General features: G+C 40.5%; 1 protein-coding gene across 1 annotated transcript in view; it reads left to right on the top strand.

The window, feature by feature from the left end:
• LOC123599589 (DNA excision repair protein ERCC-5) overlaps positions 1–20,743 on the top strand; it is an 80,017-nt gene that overhangs the window by 6,930 nt on the left and 52,344 nt on the right. The window contains exons 3-6 of the mRNA XM_045481611.1: positions 6,940–7,066; positions 16,968–17,063; positions 18,292–18,396; positions 18,611–18,705. Of these exons, the coding sequence (XP_045337567.1) occupies positions 6,940–7,066; positions 16,968–17,063; positions 18,292–18,396; positions 18,611–18,705 (423 nt within the window). The remainder of the gene's footprint in view (positions 1–6,939; positions 7,067–16,967; positions 17,064–18,291; positions 18,397–18,610; positions 18,706–20,743) is intronic.

Raw genomic sequence — 20,743 nt, forward strand, 5'->3', positions numbered from 1 at the left:
TATATTTTTCAGGTTGTTGGAATTAAGGCTATGCAAGTCTCCTAAGACAAGTTGGGAAGTATTCTCTCCTATTTTCTGAGGGCTTTACAGAGGGGTGTAACAAATCTCTATGATCATGGAGTTGTCTTGATTCCCATCGATTCTGTCAAGTTTTAGTTTGTCCATTTCATCTAAGCTGCCAATTTTGTTGGCATGAAGTTATTTCTTTTTTTTTTCCTTTTTAAAGTTTATTTATTTATTTTGAGAGAGCGAGCAAGTGAGAGAGAGAGTGAGCACAAGCAGGGGAGGGGCAGAGAGGGGGACGGAGAATCCCAAGAAGGCTCCACACTGTCAACATGGAGTCCGATGCGGGGCTCAGTCTCACCAACTGCGAGATCATGACCTGAGCCAAAATCAAGAGTCTCACGCTTAACTGACTGAGCCACCCAGGCCCCCCGAAGTAATTTTTAAAATATTTTTAAATGTTTTTTATTTATTTTGAGGGAGGGGGGCGTGGGCAGGAGTGGAGCAGAGAGAGAGAGAGGGAGAGAGAGAATCCCAAGCAGACTTCGAGCTCTCAGTGCAGAACCTAACACGGGGCTCGATCTCACCAACCATGAGACCGTGACCTGAACCGAGACCAAGAGTTAGCTACTTAAACAACTGAGCCACCCAGGTGTCCCTCCCCAAAGTTATTTCTTTTTTTTTTTTTTTTTTTTTAAATTTTTTTTTTTCAACGTTTATTTATTTTTGGGACAGAGAGAGACAGAGCATGAACGGGGGAGGGGCAGAGAGAGAGGGAGACACAGAATCGGAAACAGGCTCCAGGCTCTGAGCCATCAGCCCAGAGCCTGACGCGGGGCTCGAACTCACAGACCGCGAGATCGTGACCTGGCTGAAGTCGGACGCTTAACCGACTGCGCCACCCAGGCGCCCCTCCCCAAAGTTATTTCTAATAGTCCTTTTTATCCCTCTAATGTCTACAGGGTCTTTTAGCAATAATTTCTCTTTCCTTTCCTGATAGTGGTAATTTATGTTCTCTCCCTTTTTCTTCTGGTTAGGGGTGTATCAGTTTTGCTCATCTTTTCAGATAACCAGCTTTTAACTTGGTTAATTTTCTCAATTGTTTGTTTTCTATTCTATTGATTTCTGCTTTTTATTATTTTCTTTCTTCTACTTACTTCGGGTTTACTTTGTTCTTCTTTTTCCAACGTTTTGATTCAAGACTTTTCTGCTTCCAGCATTTAGTGCTTAACATCGCTCTGTAAGTACTCTGGTAGCCACAGCCCACGAAGGTTGATATACTGTATTTTTATTATCATGTAATTTGAAGTATTTTATAATCTCCCTTGTGATTTTTTCTTCGATATATATGTTACTGTGAGAAGTATGCTGCTTAATTTCCAGATACTTTAGGGCTTTTTCTAAATATTGATTCTTTTAAAGTTTATTTATTTTGAGAGAGAGAGGGAGCGTGTGTGTGCACACCCACACACACACATGAGCAGGGGAGAGGCAGAGGGAGAGGGAGAGAGAAAGAAAATCCTAAGTAGGCTCTGCGCTGTCAGTCCAGAGCCCTATGCAGAGCTTGATCCCAGGAACCATGAGATCATGATCTGAGCCAGAATCAAGAGTCTGATGCTCAACTGACTGAGCCACCCAGGTGCCCCAATATTGATTTCTAATTTATTTCCATTGTGGACAGAGGACATATGAACTCATCTTTTAAATTGGGCTGAGACTTGTTTTATGACCCAACACACAGTCTATGTTGGTGAATGTACCGTGTGCATTTGAAAAGATGGGTGTAGGGGTGCCTGGGTGGCGCAGTTGGTTAAGCGTCCAACTTCAGCCAGGTCACGATCTCACGGTCCGGGAGTTTGAGCCCCGCGTCGGGCTCTGGGCTGATGGCTCAGAGCCTGGAGCCTGTTTCTGATTCTGTGTCTCCCTCTCTCTCTGCCCCTCCCCCGTTCATGCTCTGTCTCTCTCTGTCCCAAAAATAAATAAACGTTGAAAAAAAAAATTAAAAAAAAAAAAAAAAAAGAAAAGATGGGTGTAGTGTTGGGTATAGTGTTCTAGAAATACACATTGGGTCGAAGAGTTTGTGATTGGGCCAAAGTGTTGTTCACATCTTCGGTGTCACTACTGAATTTTTGTCTTGTTCTCTTCATAGCTGAAAATGAAATGTTAAGGGGCGCCTGGGTGGCTCTGTCGGTTAAGCAGCCGACTTTGGCCCAGGTCACGATCTCGCGGTCCATGAGTTCGAGCCCCGCTTCAGGCTCTGTGCTGACAGCTCAGAGCCTGGAGCCTGTTTCAGATTCTGTGTCTCCCTCTCTCTGACCCTCCCCTGTTCATGCTCTGTCTCTCCCTGTCTCAAAAATAAATAAATGTTAAAAAAAAATAAAAAAAAAAAAGAAAATGAAATGTTAAAAATCTCCAGCTATGATTGTTATCTTTTCTGCATTTAATTCTGTTGATTTTTGCTTCCATGTAATTTGAAACTCTATTAATTAGGTGCACACACAATATGAGTATTATTTCCTCTTGTTGAATTGACCTTTTTTATTGTTATGAAATGTCCCTCATTATTCCTGGTAATATTTCTTGTTCTGAAAGCTATGTTGTTTGATATTAGTCTGGCTACTCCAGCTTTCTTTTGACTAGTGCTTGCAAGGTGTATCTTTTCCTGTCCGTTTATTTTCAACTTGTATCTTTTTATATTTAAAGTGCATCTCTCCTGCTCAACCATAAAAAAGGATGAGAATTTGCCACTTGCAACATGGATGGATCTAGAGGGTATCATGCTAAGTGAAATAGTTCAGACAGGGAAAGACAAATACTGTATGATTTTACTTTAACGTGGAATCTAAAACCTGAAACTAACGAGTAAACAAGCAAACAAACAGAAAGCAGAATCAGACCTACAAATACAGAGAACAGAGTGATGGTTGCCAGAGGAGAGAGGGGTGGGGGACAGGCAAAATGGGTAAAGGGGTGTGAGAGATACAGGCTTCCAGTTAGAGAGTGAATGCCTCCTGGGAATAAGAGGTACAGCATAGGGGATACAGTCAAGGTTCTGTAATAGTGTGGTGTGGTGACACATGGTAGCCACTCTTATGGTGAGTGTAACGTGTAGAGTTGTTGAATCACTATATTGTACACTTGAAACGAATGTAACATTGTGTGTCAGTCAGCTCGCCTCGGAAAAGACATGATTCATCTTCCTTTTGATAAAAACTTGATAGCTGAAGAAAAAGATAAAGTGGATCTCTTAAAGATAAGTATATTCCATGAATTATTTGTTTCAGATTATTGTTTTTTTTAGTTCCGGAATTTACTTTTTTTTTTTTTTCAACGTTTATTTATTTTTGGGACAGAGAGAGACAGAGCATGAACGGGGGAGGGGCAGAGAGAGAGGGAGACACAGAATCGGAAACAGGCTCCAGGCTCTGAGCCATCAGCCCAGAGCCTGACGCGGGGCTCGAACTCACGGACCGCGAGATCGTGACCTGGCTGAAGTCGGATGCTCAACCGACTGCGCCACCCAGGCGCCCCTGGAATTTACATTTTTAAAGTAGTTTTTGTTTCCTATCTTGGGTTTCCTATCTTCTCATTCCTTACTGGAAGATTTTATCTATCTCATAAAGCATGGATATAATATCCACTTTCTTTTTTCCTTGCCTTTTCTTTTCTTCCTTCCTTCTTTCCTTTCTTTCATCCTTCTTTTCTTTCTCTTCTTTTTTCTTTTTTGAGAGAGAGAGGGTACAAATGAGCGAAGGGCAGAGAGAGAGAGAGAATCCCATGGGGGGCAGAGAGGGAGAGAGAGTGAGGGAGAGAGAGAGAAGTGGGGCTCACCCATAGCAGGGCTCACACTCACCAACCATGACATCAAGACCTGAGCCAAAGTCTGATGCTTGACTGATAGAGCCACCCAGGTGCCCCTGTAATATCCACTTTAAAATCCTTATCTGCTGGGGTGTCTGGGTGGCTCAGTCGGTTAAGATCTCAGCTCGAGATCTCAGCTCGGGTCTTGACCTCAGGGTTGTGAGTTCAAGCCCCATGTTGGGCTCTGTGCTGGGTGTGAAACCTACTTAAAATAAGGTAAGATAGAATCTTATCGCCAGTTTTAAAATTTGGGTCATCTTCGAGTTGGTCTTATCTTTTTTCTTGAGAAGGTGTCACATTTTCCAGTTTCCTCACATATTCAATAATTTTGGATTGTATGCTGGGTATTGGAAATGTGCTGATTTTGGATTCTTGTATATTCCTCCAAAGAGTGCTTTATTTCAAGTTTGTTCATTTGTTTGTTTTTAATTTTAGCACCAATAGATTTGGTTTGACTAAAACCACAAATTCTGTCCCTTAAGGACATTTGAAATCTCTGTCCAATATTTTTTGGCCTTAGCTGTGCTCTTTGGGGTCTGCTCTGTGCACGCATGGTTCAAGAGTCAGCCTAAGATGGGGGCCAAATTTATGCACAGAATTTGAGTCTCCCCTTTTCTGGCTCTTTTATTTCTGGGGTGCCCACCCACCTCACTGTCCAGTGACAGTGATTGCCCCAAACTCTGTCCTGTGGTTCCTCAAGTCAAAAAGATGGCAGATACTCTACTTTTTGCTATGCTCAGACCTTTCTCTAAAAGGCAGCGTGGTGAATAGAGGTAGCTGTGTGTGTATGTGTGTTCCTTTTGGTGTCAGAGCTATATGGTTGTGTTGTGGGCCAGGTGGGGAACGGAAGAAGGAATATGGCGGTGACAGACAGCAGTGGGCAGAGGTTCTTGGGGTTGATGAGATGGGGAGACAGTGTTCAGGTGTGGGTATGTTACGTTCTCCTCTCAAACTTAGCTCCCACTTTGCCAGAGCTTTCCTCTCTCCCGAGCTGAATGGAATTTTGCCCGTGTGGCAACAGGTGGATTTACCAAGGATGCTTATTTGGAACACACACTTCTTTAGCCCGGGGGGCTCCGAGGCGTAAAGTTGAAGGGGACAGAGGGCAGGCTTAGGTAGCCTCAGAGGAAAGCGTGTGGGGCCAGACCACCCCAGGGGGTGCTGAGGGCACTGATTAGCACGCTTCATTAGCCTCTAAGGTTTTAAGTGGCTGGAAAAATTGCGTAGGGCATTAGGGCATTATGGGGCAGTGAAGACAAGACATTGGAGAAATGCTGGACAGTAGTTTTTCCATCTTGTCAGTCTCTAAGATGTATTTTATTAGGGGAAGAAACTTGTCCGAATGGGACTTAGCTCATATTTGCCACTGGTTGTTCAGCTCTGTGGAAATTTTGTGTTCTCTGTGAAGACTTCGAATAGCTAGAGGCAGTGGGGAAAAACTGGTGTCTGGATATTACAGTGTTTGTCATTATGACATCTTACAAAAATCAGAGAAATCCCCTGTGTCATCATAGTTTCTGAGTTCCAGCTGGTTTGGGTTTTATTGAAAGGCGAATGAAATAAACCCCTTCCTGTGTTTGTTTTCTAGACATATCTCTCTATAATCTATGTCTTATCATTGTGAATAACTCATAAAAATAAAATATTAGCTCTAATATAATTTCATATCAGGTTTGATCACTTCATCGAAAATGTAGTATGTGTGAAATTTATTCAAGTATTTGAGCATAGCTGTCTGAAATGTTAATGGTATTTTACTGACATGAAACTTGGATGTTATTTATTAATATATTTTTTAAAGTTTTAATTTCAATTCCAGTCAGTTAACAGAAAGTGTAATACTCGTTTCAGGCATACAATGTAGGGATTCAATATTCCATACCTCACCTGGTGCTCATCTTGACAAGTGCATCCTTAATCCCCATCACCTATTTCCCCCACAGCCACCCACCTCCCTTCTGGTAACCATCATTTCTCTATAGTTAAGATTTTAATTAAATAGGTGTTTTTTTTTTTTTTTTTTTTTTGCCTGAGTAATCCATTAGCATCGTTCAGAAACAAAAAGTGTAAAAATTAAACAGTGCAGTGTCTCATTCTCAGTTTTGTCTTCTTTTTGTCTAGCTTCCAATTCTCCTCCCCCTTAGGTGACCCTGCTATTTGCTTTACATGTCTTTTGGAGAGAGTGGTGTGTGTGTGTGTGTGTGTGTGTGTGTGTGTGTTTGCTTGCATGTGCTCACGTGTGCACATGTGTGCGTGTGTGTGCGTGCACACTTCATTACGCACACACACACAGAAAGAAGACTTTGTTTTCCGTTCTAGTTCCTGGTGCTGAAGTCACGTTTTCATAATGTACACATGAGCATCATTCTTAATCCATTTTGTGGTCTCTGTAAGGCCTGCAGTTATTTTTAAATATCGCATCATTGCATTATTGGATCTATTGCTTTTACTTTCTTAACAGAATTACATTAATGTGGTTTTATTGTTTTGTAGAAAGGGATTCATTTTCTGGAAAGTGGTCTAGTTAAATATTTTACCATTGGTAATTTGATTTTCTAAACCAAAGATTTTGCGATTGATTCTTTTCCTAGAGAAGTGACTAGATCAGGAGTTGGAAGTGTAAGAATCTGATAGGAACTACACTCATGATTGCTTAAACTGGTTTTTATTTATTCTCTCTCTTTAAGCCAGGGGAGTATTCTTGAAGATACATATCTTTCTTCAACATGTTTGCAATATCATTTTGAGAACTAGTGGCAGTTACTTTTTAATTTTGTCACATAATTTTTTAAATGTTTATTTATTTTTGAGAGGGAGAGTCAGAGCTCGAGTTGGGGAGGGGCACAGAGAGAGACACACACAGGATCTGAAGCAGGCTCCAGGCTCTGAGCTGTCAGCACAGAACCCGATGCGACGTGGGGCTCAAACTCGTGAACCTCAAGATCATGATCTGAGATGAAGTTGGTTGCTTAACCAACTGTGTCACCCAGGGGTCCCTTTTACATAATTAATTATACTCCCATAATGGCTTATTTCATCTGGAACATTTTGCTTACTTTGTATTCTTGTGTCTAGGCAATGTAAAGAAACAAATTTGCAAGAAAAAAACTTCAGACAAAAAAGGAAGACATCAGAGGGAGTGGCCTCAGTATTCTCCTCTTGAAGATATTAAGCAGCGGAAAGTATTAGATCTCAGAAGATGGTAATCTCTAAAAATTGACTTTTTTCCTTAACCACACTTAACACAATAGCATTGTCATACTTAATAAAGTTAATAATATTTCCATAGTATCTAATTCCTAGGCTAAATTTAGGTTTTCCACATTGTTTTGAAGTATTTTCACAACTGGTTGTTCATTGTGGTTCCCAACCATGAACCACACTTAGTGTTTGCTTGTTGTGGCTTGTATGTGTCTCTTAACCTACAACAGTCTCTACCTCCCTCCCCTCACTTTTGTTTTTTAAATTCTAGGAGATTGACTTCTTTTTTTTTTTCTCTAATGTTTATTTATTTAGAGAGAGAGAGAGTACAGGGAAGGGGCAGAGAGAGAGAAAGAAAGAGAGAGAGAGAGAGAGAGAGAGAGAGAGAGAGAATCCCAAGCACGCTCCATGCTGTCAGTGCAGAGCCCAACAGTGAGGCTCAATCTCGTAAACCGTGAGATCGTGACCTGAGCCAAAATCGAGAGTTGGACACTTAACTGACTGAACCACCCAGGGGCCCCTAGATTAACTTCTTAAAGAGACTTGGCCAGATATCTTGTAGAGTGTCCTACCTTCTGGATTTGTCTGATATTTCCCCCCTGTTGTCTAAATTATTTCTATAGCCTCAGTATTTCCTGACAGCTGGAAGTTAGACATACAGACTTGGGTTAGATTCTGATTGAACATTTTAGGCAACAGTACTGCCTCGGTGACCCTTTGTTCTTCATACTGCATCACATCAGGGGATGCATAGTATCTGGTCGTCCCGTGCTAGATTCTGAGACTGATTATCGGATTTAGGCGGTGACAGCGTCAGCCCACATGGTCAAGTTCTTTTTTCTTCCTTTCTGCAATCATCACATAATCAGTGGGGGGGGGGGGGGGGGGGGACAGTGGCATCAGGCTAATATCCTGTCTCCATTAACTTTTCACCTAGTGGTTTTAGCCAAACCCATTGATGATTGTTACCTGAATCCTTGCTGGAAAATGGTGATATTTCAAATTTCTTTCATATCTTCTCCCTTTATTAGTTAGTGATCTTCTTCCAATAAGAAGAGCTTTCACTCATCAACTGTGGCTATTTGGTTACCTTGGAATACAGTTCCTATTTGAAAGAAAAAAAAATGTTTAATTAATGATGGCTTTTGGATATTACTAGTCTATGATTTGAGATTAAAAAAAATTTTTTTTTTTTTTACCATTTATTTATTATTGAAAGAGAGAGTCAGAGCCTGAGCAGGGGAGGGGCAGAGGGAGAGGGAGACACAGAATCTGAAGCAGGCTCCAGGCTCTGAGCTGTCAGCACAGAGCCTGACACAGGGCTTGAACTCACAAACCGTGAGATTATGATCTGAGCCGAAGTCAGAGGCTTAACCAACTGAGCCACCCAGGCGCCCCTATGGGTTGAGATTTTAAAAATTGTTTGTGTGAGGTTTAAAAAATGTTAGATTTTATCACCTATTTAATAAATATTGGACCCTTTACTGTGGCCGAGAATACAGAGATACACAAAACATGGCATTTGTTTTCTCAGAGTTTAAAATGTAGGTGAGAAATGGGGACTAAGCAGAGAAATATAAAATATCTCAGACAATTTTTCAGATGATGGGTATGAATAAACAACCAACATGAGAGGAAATAATGATCATCAAAAGGCTTCACTGAGGAGCTGGGTCTTAAGAGAGGTATGGAGGAGGGTCCAAAGGTCTTTGCATGGATGGGAGGAGAGTGTCTTGCGTATTGGTAATGAAGATTAGACAGGCTTGTCTGGAGTGAAGTTCAGAAGCTAAGAAGCTTACCTAACATCACATGGTGAAGAAGCAGATCTTGTATTAAAACTGAAGAGAGCCAGACTCCAAAGTTCACATTCTTTCTTTGTAACCTGTCATGATCTGTATCTTGGACACCAGGCTAAGGATTTAGACTTTTTTGTTGTTGTTCCTGACGTAGAGAGAAGCCCTTGATGATTTCTTAACAAAAGGGTATTTTAAAAGATTAATTGGGGGGCGCCTGGGTGGCGCAGTCGGTTAAGCGTCCGATTTCAGCCAGGTCACGATCTCACGGTCCGTGAGTTCGAGCCCCGCGTCAGGCTCTGGGCTGATGGCTCAGAGCCTGGAGCCTGTTTCCGATTCTGTGTCTCCCTCTCTCTCTGCCCCTCCCCCGTTCATGCTCTGTCTCTCTCTGTCCCAAAAATAAAATAAACGTTGAAAAAAAAAAATTAAAAAAAAAAAAAAAAAAAGATTAATTGGTAGTAATAAGGATGTAGATTGTATTGGAGAAGAGGCATTAGAATCAAAAACAGTAATTTTAGTTTCTTTGGAGAAAGCCTTTGCCCATTTTTGCTTCTAATCCCTTAGACCTAAGATTTGTTTTAACAACAAATTTGGGTAATTGTATTTTAATAGTATAACATGTGAAACCATAAGGCTTGGATGAGGAAGGATAGATGGGAGAAATAACCTGAGGGGAAACACTGTTAGGATGACAAACTCATTTCCCACTGAAGATATTACAAGAGTACGGTTGGAATGGAAACACCCATAGGAGATAGTAGAAAGTCAGTAAAAGTTTTAGGCTGGTCATGAACAAGACCAGTAAACAAGTTTGGACTGATGAAGAAATATGGAAAATCTTAAGGGTGTCGAGAAGTGACCCTAAGACTTTGTGAAGAGGTGTTTTGGATAGAAGTTGGAGATTTAAATATGACAAAATAAGGTCTGTTTACTCCATTCCTTCTCTCTATTGGGGAGGTAGCTTTCCTCTGCTCTTCAAGGCTCTTCTAGATGGACTTAGAATCAAATTGACATGAGACAGATTAACAGGAGAAAATCAACGTATGTACAGGGAATTCACACAGACATGGAAATTCTAAAGACATTGAGGTAACATGAAGGTTATGTGAGCTAAGGAGAGGGGTAGAAGTCTGCGGATAAGAGGAGGAAGGCTATTAGTAGGGAGATGAAAGGAGATGTTTTGAAAAACAAAAATTGCCCTATTATGCAGATAAGTTTCTCAGGTAAAGGGGAGTCTCTGGTTAATAGCTCTCTTCCTGGTAAAGCAGGCAGTTGATGGCGGGGGGTGGGGGGATAACGAGCTTTTTCTGAATCTGCTGGGTTTGGATTGCTTTCAGCTCAAAATATTGTTCATGTCAAAGCAACCCATCTTGGGGTGGCCTGCCCTTGGCCTCTATGCCTCAAACCCATGGAAACAATAACAAGAAAATAAAACATAGGGGAAAACTCTTATCTTCCCTGAAACAAAGAATTAACAATATCCCCAAACCATAGTCTCTAATACATGCTTCTCAAATCCTCTGCACTCTGGACCAACAGGGAGAGGACACCAAGAACTGCAAAGACTACTATTAGCCTCAAATGGTACAGGTTTCTCTAACGTTCATGTGGCAGTCCTGAAACCATCCGGTGACCCTTTGGTTAGATCTAGGGGTGTGAGCCACTGCACCAGGGGAGGAACATCAGAGTTCTTGATGGAGATCCAGTTCAATACTACAGAAATGCAGGTAGGGGTTGTGGAAGGAGACATCCTGCTCATCTGATAGCTACTGGATTATTTTACTTCCTAATTTCTAGCTAAGGACAGTGCCTCTAGTGAATTGCTGGGAAGGTAGTGATGGCAAGAGTGGAACGTAGGCCACCCACTTCCTGATTTCAAAACCTCCCAGAGCTACATAATCAAAACAGTGTGATCCTGGCATAAAGACAGATATGTAGACAAATGGGTCAGAATAGAAAGCCCAGAGAGAAACACTCATGTAAATGGGCAAACAGTCTTCCGTAAGGGTGCCAAGCCCACGGAATAGAGAGAGGACAGTCTCTTCAGCAAATGGTGCTGGGAAAAGTGGATATCCACCTGCAAAAGAATGAACTTGACCCTGCTTATCAAAAATTAACTCAAAATAGATTAAAGACATAAATGTAAAGACCTAAAACTATGAAACTAGAAGAAAACTTAGGGGGAAATTTCATGACATTGAATTTGACAACGATATCTGAGATATGACACCAAAAGCACAGGTAACAAAAGCAAAAATAGACAAATAGAATCATATCAAGCCTTAAAACTTCTGTGCATCAAAGAAAACCATCAACAAAGTGAAAAGGCATCCTACAGAATGGGAGAAAGTATTTTGCAGATCATACATCTGATAAGGGGTTAATATCCAGAGTATGTAAAGGACTCCTACAATTCAACAACAAAAATACCAAAGAACCCAATTAAGAAATGGGCAAAGGACTTGAACAGACATTTCTCCAAAGAATATGCAAATGGCCAGCAAGCATACAAAAAGATGCTCAACACTATTAATTGTCAGAGAAATGGCAAATCAAAATTGCAATATGGTATTTCCTCACACCCAGTAGGATGGCCACTATGAAAAAAGCCAGAAAATAATAGTTGTTGGCAGGAATGTGGAGAAATCAGAACTTTTGTGTGCTGTTGGTAGGAATATAAAAATCTAAAATAGTACAGCCCCTATGGAAAATAGTGTGGAAGTTTCTCGAAAAGTTAAAAATAGAATGTGTGTTGTGGCTGAATGTTTGTGTCTCCCCCCAACTCATATATTGGAATCCTAACCCCCAATGTGATGGTATTAAGAGATGGGGCCTTTGGGAGGTGATTGGGTCATGAAGGAGGAGCCCCCATGAATGGGATTCGTGCCTTGTAAAGGACAGGAAGTGGGAGATTGCTTCCTCCTCTGTCTCTGCTCCATCGTGTGAGGACACAATGAGAGGATGGCCATATGCAGTTTCTCCCCAGACATTAGATTCGTTGGCACCTCAGTTTTGGACTTCTTAGCCTCTAGAACTATGGGAAATAAATAATTGTTTGTTGTTGAAGCCACTAGGTCTGTCATAATTTGTTATAGCAGCCTTAGCTGACTAAGATACCATATGATCTCATAATCCCACTTCTGGGTATATATCCAAAAGAATTGAAAGCAGGATCTTGAAGAGATATTTGCACACTGTGTTCATTGCAGCATTATTCACAATAGCTGGGAAGGGGAAACAGCCCAAGTGTCCATTGATAGTTGAAGGAATAAAGAAAATGTGGTATATACACACAATGGAATATTAATTCAGCCTTAAAATAGAAGGAATTCTGACACACGGTACAACATGGATGAACTTTGAGGACATTATGCTAGGTGAAATAAGCCAGACACAAAAAGACTAATGTGTGATTCCATTTGTAAGAGGTACTTAAGAGTTGTCAAAATGAAAGAGAAAGAATGTAGAATGGTGGTCACCAGTGACAAAAAGAGAAATACAGTATGATTCCACTTATATGAAGTATAAAGTAGTCAAACTCATAAAAGCAGAAAGTAGAATGGTGTTTGTCACAGGCTGGGGGGAGGGGGGAAAAAGGTGTTGTCCAGTGGGTGTAGAGTTTCAGTCTTGCAATATGGAGACATTCTAGAGATCTCTTTCACAACACTGAACATAGTTAACATGACTCAACTGTACCCTTAAAAACTGGTTAAGATGGTATATTTTATGTTATGTGTCTTTACCAAAATTATAAAAAACAAAACAAAACAAAAATGAGGGGCAGACTTGACAAATTTGACGATGGGATGTTGAAGACAGCAAACAACTCTTCAGTGATAATCGGCTCTATTCAAGGATGAGGAAAGACAGAGGAAGCAACTTGATATATGTGTATAAAAATTGCAAATAAAAGCAGGCAACTGTGGAAGGCATATACATCTTTGGAAGAGTTATTCAAGGAAATAAAGTTAAAATTGACAATAAGCCCTTTATATCAAAAAAGTTATAATTCATACAATTTTTCAAAATGAAGTCAAAGAAGAGATTATATGACTACAGAAGGGGAAATAATTGACAGGCCCACAGAAAGAAGTGGAGGACAAAGTCATTGCACAGGTGAAAACCACATTAGAAGCAGGAAAAAAAAAAAAAAAAAACCCAACCCAGTGAAAAACATAATTAAGTCAATGGTGAGTCAGTGTGAGGAAATTGCACAAAACCCAAATGGAAAAGAACAAAGATATAAAAATGATTAAAGGACAGATAAATATTGGGGCGCCTGACTGGCTCAGTAGGTAGAGCATATGAATCTTGATCTTGGGGTTATGAGTTTGAGCCTCACATTGGCTGTAGAGATTACTTAAAAATAAAATTGTTAAAAACAACAACAACAACAACAACAGATAGATATGGGTAACAGACAGAGGCTCCAAATATCACTAACTGGTATTCCTGAGAAAGAGATCAGAACAAATAGAAAAAAAAAAAAAATTGAAAGACACAATCAGAAGGAACATTCCCAAAAGCAGGAAAAGCTAGAGTCTGCAGATATAAAAGTGCAAATTGTGTCCCAGGAAAAGAAAACCGATACAGATTGATCAGCACCAAGGCATGTTCTGGTGGAGTTACTGGAGTTCAAGCATAAGGAGTCATGGGTATACAGTGCAAAACCAGTACAAAGGGAAATTACCCCTTTGGTCTTGGTCTTCACATCATGGCAGTACTAGCTATCAGGCTACAGTGGAATCATGTTTCTTAGGAGAGAAAAAGTCACCCAAGTGTCCTATTTATGTTGTCATTCAAGTATGGAAGCAACAGACTCCCAGTCATACAAGAATTGAGTGACTGCAATGGCCATGAGCTCTTAGCCACTCAACAAGGAATGTCAACCACCCAAGATATCTGGTGAGAAAAAATAAGGAATGGAAAAGCATCAGGAAACAAGTCATGGTGACTGCTAAATCCATTTGTTGGAAATTTAGTTGCAGAACAGAATGTAGGTGGTAGCTATGAATACATGAGCTCTTATGGAAGTTAGCTTCTGGGTTTGAAATATGAGAGCCCTGTAACGCCAACACTTTCTCAAGTCAGGGTCATTTCTGTGGGTAGGAGTTCTTTTTTAAACAGCCTTGCAAATAGCTATAAACAAAACCATTCATAATGTGTTCAGGGTTTTTTGCTTTTGTGGATGTAAAGCAGTTTGTAGTGTTTCCTGGATGATGATTAGCATATGAGTTTCCTAGAGCTACCATAACAAAGTGCCATAAACTGGCTGGATTAAATCAACAGGAACTGGCTCATAGTTCTGGAGGTCGGGAGTCCGAGCCCAAGCTGTTGGGAGGGCCACATTCCCTCTGAAATCCGAGGGCTAGACTCTGCTTCATCCTAGCTTCTGGTGCCTTGTTGGCGGTCCTTGGCATTCCTAGGCTTGCTGCTGTGACACTTCTGTCTCTGAGCTTTCCCTTCATGTGTTTGGGTCTTCACATGGCACTCTCCTCTCTGCATGTCCCTTTTTTCTTTTTTATAAGGACACCAGCCATCTTGGATTAAGAGCCCACCTTACTCAAGTATGACTTCATCTTAACTTGATTTTATCTGTGAAGACCTTATTTCCAAATTAGATTGTATTCATAGGTACCTGTGGTTCGGTCTTCAACGTATCTTTTTTTAATTAAAAAAAGTTTATTTATTTATTTTTAAACTTGTTAGTGTTTATTTATTTTTGAGATAGAGACAGAGTATGAATGGCGGGGGGGAGGGCAGTGGGCAGAGTGGGAGGGAGACACAGAATCCAAAGCAGGATCCAGGCGCTGAGCTGTCAGCACAGAGCCCGATGCGGGGCTTGAACCCATGGGCCACGAGATCATGACCTGAGCCGAAGTCGGACGCTCAACCAACTGAGCCACCCAGGTGCCCCTATTTATTTATTTTCAGAGAGAGAGAGAAAGAGAGAGAGAGAGAGAGAGAGAGAGAGAGAGAGACAGAGAAGAGACAGAGAGCACGTGCTTGCAAGTGGGTGAGGGGCAGAGAGAAAGGGAAAGAGAGAATCCCAAGCAGGCTCCATGCTGTCAGTGCAGAGCCCAATGTGGGGCTCAGTCTCACAAACCATGAGATAATGACCTGAGCCAAAATCAAGAGTTGGATGCTTAACTGCCTGAGCCACCCAGGTGCCCCATGGACTTCAGTGTATCTTTTTTAGGTGGGTGCAGTTCAATCCATAACAATCCCTGTATTATGTGGCTATATAATAACCGTATAGTTTAGTAACCATAATCATCTTTTGTATCTTAAGCCTGTAGATACAAGGGTCATTGTTGACTTATGTATGTGCATTATGCATATTATATGCACATATACAAATAAACATACACCTGCAATTTTTCTTTTTGTAATTAATTTTTTAAATATTTTTATTTATTTCGAGACAGAGAGAGAGAGAGCATATGCGCCCTTGAGCATATGCACAAGCATGGGGAGGGGCAGAGAGAGAGGGAGAGAGTCTCAGGTAGGCCCCTCACTCAGCTCAGAGCCCAAGGAGGAGCGCAGTCTCACAACCGTGAGATCATGACCTGAGCCGAAATCAAGAGTCAGATGCTTAAACAACTGAGCCACCCAGGCTCCCCTCTTTTTGTAATTAATTGTAAGGTAATACTAAAACTGTGTTTAGTGATGATAAATCTTGTTTCTCCTTTTTGTTTTGTCTACTATTAGCACCTTCATTAGAAAGCAGTTGGGAGAGGCGCCTGGCTGGCTTAGTCAGTAGAACCTGTGACTCCTGATCTCAGGGTTGTGGGTTTGAGCTTCAAGGGTATAGAGATTACTTAAAAAAAAAAAAAAAAAAGAAAGCAGTTAGGGAAATAATTTGAAACCCAATACTATTTTTTTTTAATTTTTTTAATGCTTATTTATTTTTGAGAGACACAGAGACAGAGCATGACCGGGGAGGGCGAGAGAGAGAGAGAGGGAGACACAGAATCTGAAGCAGGCTCCAGGCTCTAAACTCTCAACACAGAGCTTGATGCAGGGCTCAAACCCACAAGCTGTGAGACCATGACCTGAGCTGAAGTCAAACGCTTAGTCAGCTGAGCCACCCGGTGCCCCACTATTTCTTTCTTTCTTTCTTTCTTCCTTCCTTCCTTCCTTCCTTCCTTCCTTCCTTCCTTCCTTCCTTCCTTCCTTCCTTCCTTCCTTCCTTCCTTCCTTCTTTCTTTCTTTCTTTCTTTCTTTCTTTCTTTCTTTCTTTCTTTCTTTCTTTTTTAATTGAATAGTCTGCTTCTTTTCTCCTCTGTTCGTGTTAGCTGTGGTCACTTCTCTTGACACATGACTGTTTGGAAAATTGTCTGGATTAGTCAGTGCAATGAAATTGTGCTATGGAAGGATTTTGTGCTACATTTTAAAATTCTCTGTGATACGGGGTGCCTGGCTGGCTTAGTCGGTTAAGCATTGGACTTTGGCTCAGGTCATGATCTCACAGCTCGTGAGTTCAAGCCCCGCATCTGCTCTCTGCTGCTTCTGATCCTCTGCCTTCGTCTCTCTGTGCCTCTCCCCAGCTTGTGCTCTCTCTTTCTCAAAATAAATAAATAAATAAATAAAATTAAAAAATAAAATTCTAAAAAGAAAAAATTCTCTGTGACAATGGAGCTGCTAGTTTTAGTTGGACACAGTGGGTGATAAATGGATGTTTTGTAGTCTGAGTTGAAAAATCTCTGAAAAGTTGATACATGGGGACAATGCTTTGTTTCATTTCTCCAGTATTTTTGAAGTTGCAAATAATCATGTATGCAGCTCAACTAGTAACTTATGCTGAAATTTTAGTAGTTGGTATCTGCATTTATATATCATTATTTTTTCCCATTGGTTTGGAGAACATCTATTTTAATTAGTGGTTAAACTTAGCTAACTTTATTAAACTGGATGGTTTATTGTTGTGCATGCATTTCTGATATGTTTAATAAATACAAAAATATTTTAAGGGAGTAAAGATTTTACTTTGGCTTTAATGAGAGAAGTTTTCATTATGTTAACACATTTAGTTGCCATGAGTGTTATATTTCTGTATGCATATTTTGTATTCATTCAAGTGAAGAAAGCAACGTTTTGTTTTCTCAGGTACTGCATAAGCCGACCGCAATATAAGACTTCTTGTGGCATCTCCTCATTAATTTCTTGTTGGAATTTCTTGTACAGCACAATAGGAGCTGGAAAGTAAGTATGTTAATTTAGTGGTATCCCTAAACTCCAAATTCCAAAGTTACTTTGTATTGCTTTTTCTGTCATTGAAGATTTCTTTTTAAATATTTTATTTCTTTTATTTTTATTATTTTTAGAGTGGGGTGGGGGGCAGAGGGAGAGAGAGAGAGAGAGAGAGAGAGAGAGAGAGAGAGAGAGAGAATCTTAAGCAGGCACCACGCAGGGCTTGATCCCATGACCCTGAGATCATGACCTGAGCCAGACACTCAACCAACTGAGCTACCCAGGCGCTCCTGTAATTGGACATTTTAAAAAATAGATTTTTCATAAATCGAGAAGAAAATTGCTATTTTTTATAAGCCTTTAGCTGAAAATAATAAGTATGCATTATTGGGGCACCTGGGTGGTTCAGTCGGTTGAACGTCCGACTTCGGCTCAGGTCAGGATCTCACAGTTTGTGAGTTCGAGCCCCACGTCAGGCTCTGTGCTGTCAGCTCAGAGCCTGGAGCCTGTTTTAGATGTGTCTCCCTCTCTCTGCCCCTTCCCGCTCATGCTCTGTCTCTCAAAAATGAATAAACGTTAAAAAAAAATTAAGAAAAAGTAAGTATGCATTATTGTGACAAAATAAACATTAAAAATACAGTTGACCCTTAAACAATGCAGGGGTTAAGGCAGTCTAAAATCCACATATTATTTTTGACTCCCCCAAAACTTAACTACTAACAGTCCACCGTTGACCAGAAACCTTACCAATAAACAGTAGATGAACACATATTTTGTATGTAGTATTTTGTATGTATTATATGCTGTATTTTCACAATAAAGTAAGCTAGAGAACAAAAATGTTGATAAGAAATTCATTAAGAAAGAGAAAATACATTTATAGTTCTGCACTGAATTTATAAAGAAAAAATCTGTGTGTAAGTGCACAGTTCAAACCCACGTTGTTCAAAGGTCACCTGTATTAGTAAAATTGTTTACAAATGAGATGCAGGACAGTTGTTGGGATGAGCACTGGGTGTTACACATAGGGATGAATCCCTGGAACCTACTCCTGAAATCATTGTTGCACTCTATGCTAACTCAGGTGTAAATTAAAAAAAAAAAAAAAAGAAGAAGAAAACAAAAAAATAATAACAACAACAAAACAAAAACCAAATCAGATGGACATATGAATGTTGAGACAGGTTATCATTTGCATGCGATTGGAACTGCAAAATGAAAGGCAATGTTTCTTTTCTAGTCTGCCACCTGTTACCCAAGAAGAAGCTTTACATATTTTGGGCTTTCAACCTCCATTTGAAGATATTAGGTTCGGCCCTTTCACTGGAAATACAACACTTATGAGGTATGAAGTCCTCACTTACAGACAATACCTTACTTCTAGTTCTGTGAAATAGCAGTGCTGTAGAAGTGGATTGTAGACCAGGTTTCCAGCTGCTGGGCCCCGACTGCTAGTGGATATGCCAAACTTGGGTGCTGCCCGAATTTCTCTGGAATGGCATTGATGTTATCTGTGCTATGGAAATATTGCTATGAGCACATTTTCTTGTCATTTGCAGATGGTTTAGACAAATTAATGACCACTTTCACGTAAAAGGATGCTCGTACGTTCTATATAAGCCTCATGGGAAGAATAAAACAGCCGGAGAAACTGGTAGGTAAACACATGGAAGATTTTTACACACACACACACACACACACACACACACACACACACACACTTTAGGATCCGTCACAAAGATTGGCTGATTTGATTAATGGGGCGTTCTGTAAACCCTGAACACGGTCTTTACTTTTATATGTCTTTATCCAAGGGGGAAATTGTAATAGAGATCTGTAGGGTGCTTTCCCATATACCGGTGGATATTTTTAATTGTCCTCCTCTTTGCATGTAGAACTTTTAGAGTTTTGAAACATGTCCTAAACACTGTTTCAACACATTATTTGTATTATTTGGGCCTGTGGGGTGTGTGTGTGTGTGTGTGTGTGTGTGTGTGTGTGTGTGTGTGTGCGCGCACGCATGCTGGTAAAACTCTTTCAGGAAGAAACATGGAATTTGTAGCTCCTCTTCCTAAAAAGGAATGCCAAGATTGTAGAATATTTGATGTTAGGCCTACATAATAACATCTAATAACAGGACAACGGACTTTGAAAGTGACAAAGTTCCATGATAGAATAGTCTTGGCTATCACAGAGAGTAATTGATTTTTTTTTTTAACGTTTTATTTATTTTTGAGACAGAGAGAAACAGAGCATGAATGGGGGAGGGGCAGAGACAGAGGGAGACACAGAATCAGAAGCAGGCTCCAGGCTCTGAGCCATCAGCCCAGAGCCCGACGCGGGGCTCGAACACACGGACTGTGAGATCGTGACCTGAGCTGAAGTCGGACGCTTAACCGACTGAGCCACCCAGGCGCCCCAAGAGTAATTGATTTTAAGGATTGTTTAGTTATATGCTAGTTATATTTGACAGATTAACAAGAGAAAGCCAGTTTATGAATGTTTACAGCACAACTTGAGGTGGGAGAAACCTCACTGAAAAGTAACTCAGCGTGGTGGCTTAGGACAGCTTACTTACCCTCTGCAACAAAGAACAATTACCTTTGTAAAGAAGTGACAGGACAAAGGGAAGCCGTTTTCAATGTCCCAGGACAGCAGACTGTGGGAGGGTTACATTTTTGGGAAGGCACTAATGGAGTAAGATTTGCTTGCAGATTCCTCTGGTGCCATCTCTGGGCTAAGAGTCTGTCTCCAGTAAAAGAAAAATTTACATCCTGCCTTTAGGTTGGGAGGGGGTGGGTTGAGAGAGCTTTTCCTGCATTTGTGGCTTCTTAATTGCCTTCAGCTCAAAATAATTTTTATGTCAAAGAGGCATATTTTGGGTGACATATTCTGGTTTCCTTCCCTCTCCATCCTGGGCAACCCCAGGCTTACTTCCTGCATCCTTCCTGCAGCCATTGAAGTACCTTAAATTTTATGGGGCTTAGCAGAAACTCTCAGGACAAAAGCCTTCTTAAGATCTATTTTTATCTCTTTTTTAATCTCTGGAAGTGCATCAGTTACGTATTTTAACGATCTTTTCAATATTTTAACCAGTGTTTTTGTAATGTCATTGGCAGGGTGATGTAGGGTATATGTATCACAGGGAAGATAAAATGATGTATCAGTTTAAAAACTTTGTATTTTATAGATTTGTGTTTATTTTCACATTTATGTATGTTTAGTTGTATGAAACAGTCCTAAACTCAGAATTCTTTAGACCACAATATACCATGGATATTATCATATTTCTGTGATTAATTTGTGTATTCTGATCAACATCTGTTCTTTAAAACCAGATTTATTCATCGATATGCATATAGTAATTAAACCAAGCACTGTTTAACCAGGAGTAGTACTGGTTATGGATATATAGAGAGTTTTCCATATCATTTAGATTATTGGCTTAATTTTGAACTTGAAAAAAAATGTTTATTTTTGAGAGACAGAGACAGAGAGAGCACGAGCTGGGAAGGGGCAGAGAGAACAGGACAGAGGATCCAAGGCAGGCTCTGTCCTGATAGCAGAGAGCCCAATGTGGGGCTCGAAGTCATGAACCATGAGATCAAGACCTGAGCCAAAGTCAGATGCTTAACTGACTGAGCCACATCAGCACTGACAAGTAAGGAACATCTTTGGTGACCCTGGTGTTC

The sequence above is a fragment of the Leopardus geoffroyi genome, chromosome A1, assembly GCF_018350155.1.
Source record: "Leopardus geoffroyi isolate Oge1 chromosome A1, O.geoffroyi_Oge1_pat1.0, whole genome shotgun sequence".
Lineage (NCBI taxonomy): Eukaryota > Metazoa > Chordata > Mammalia > Carnivora > Felidae > Leopardus > Leopardus geoffroyi.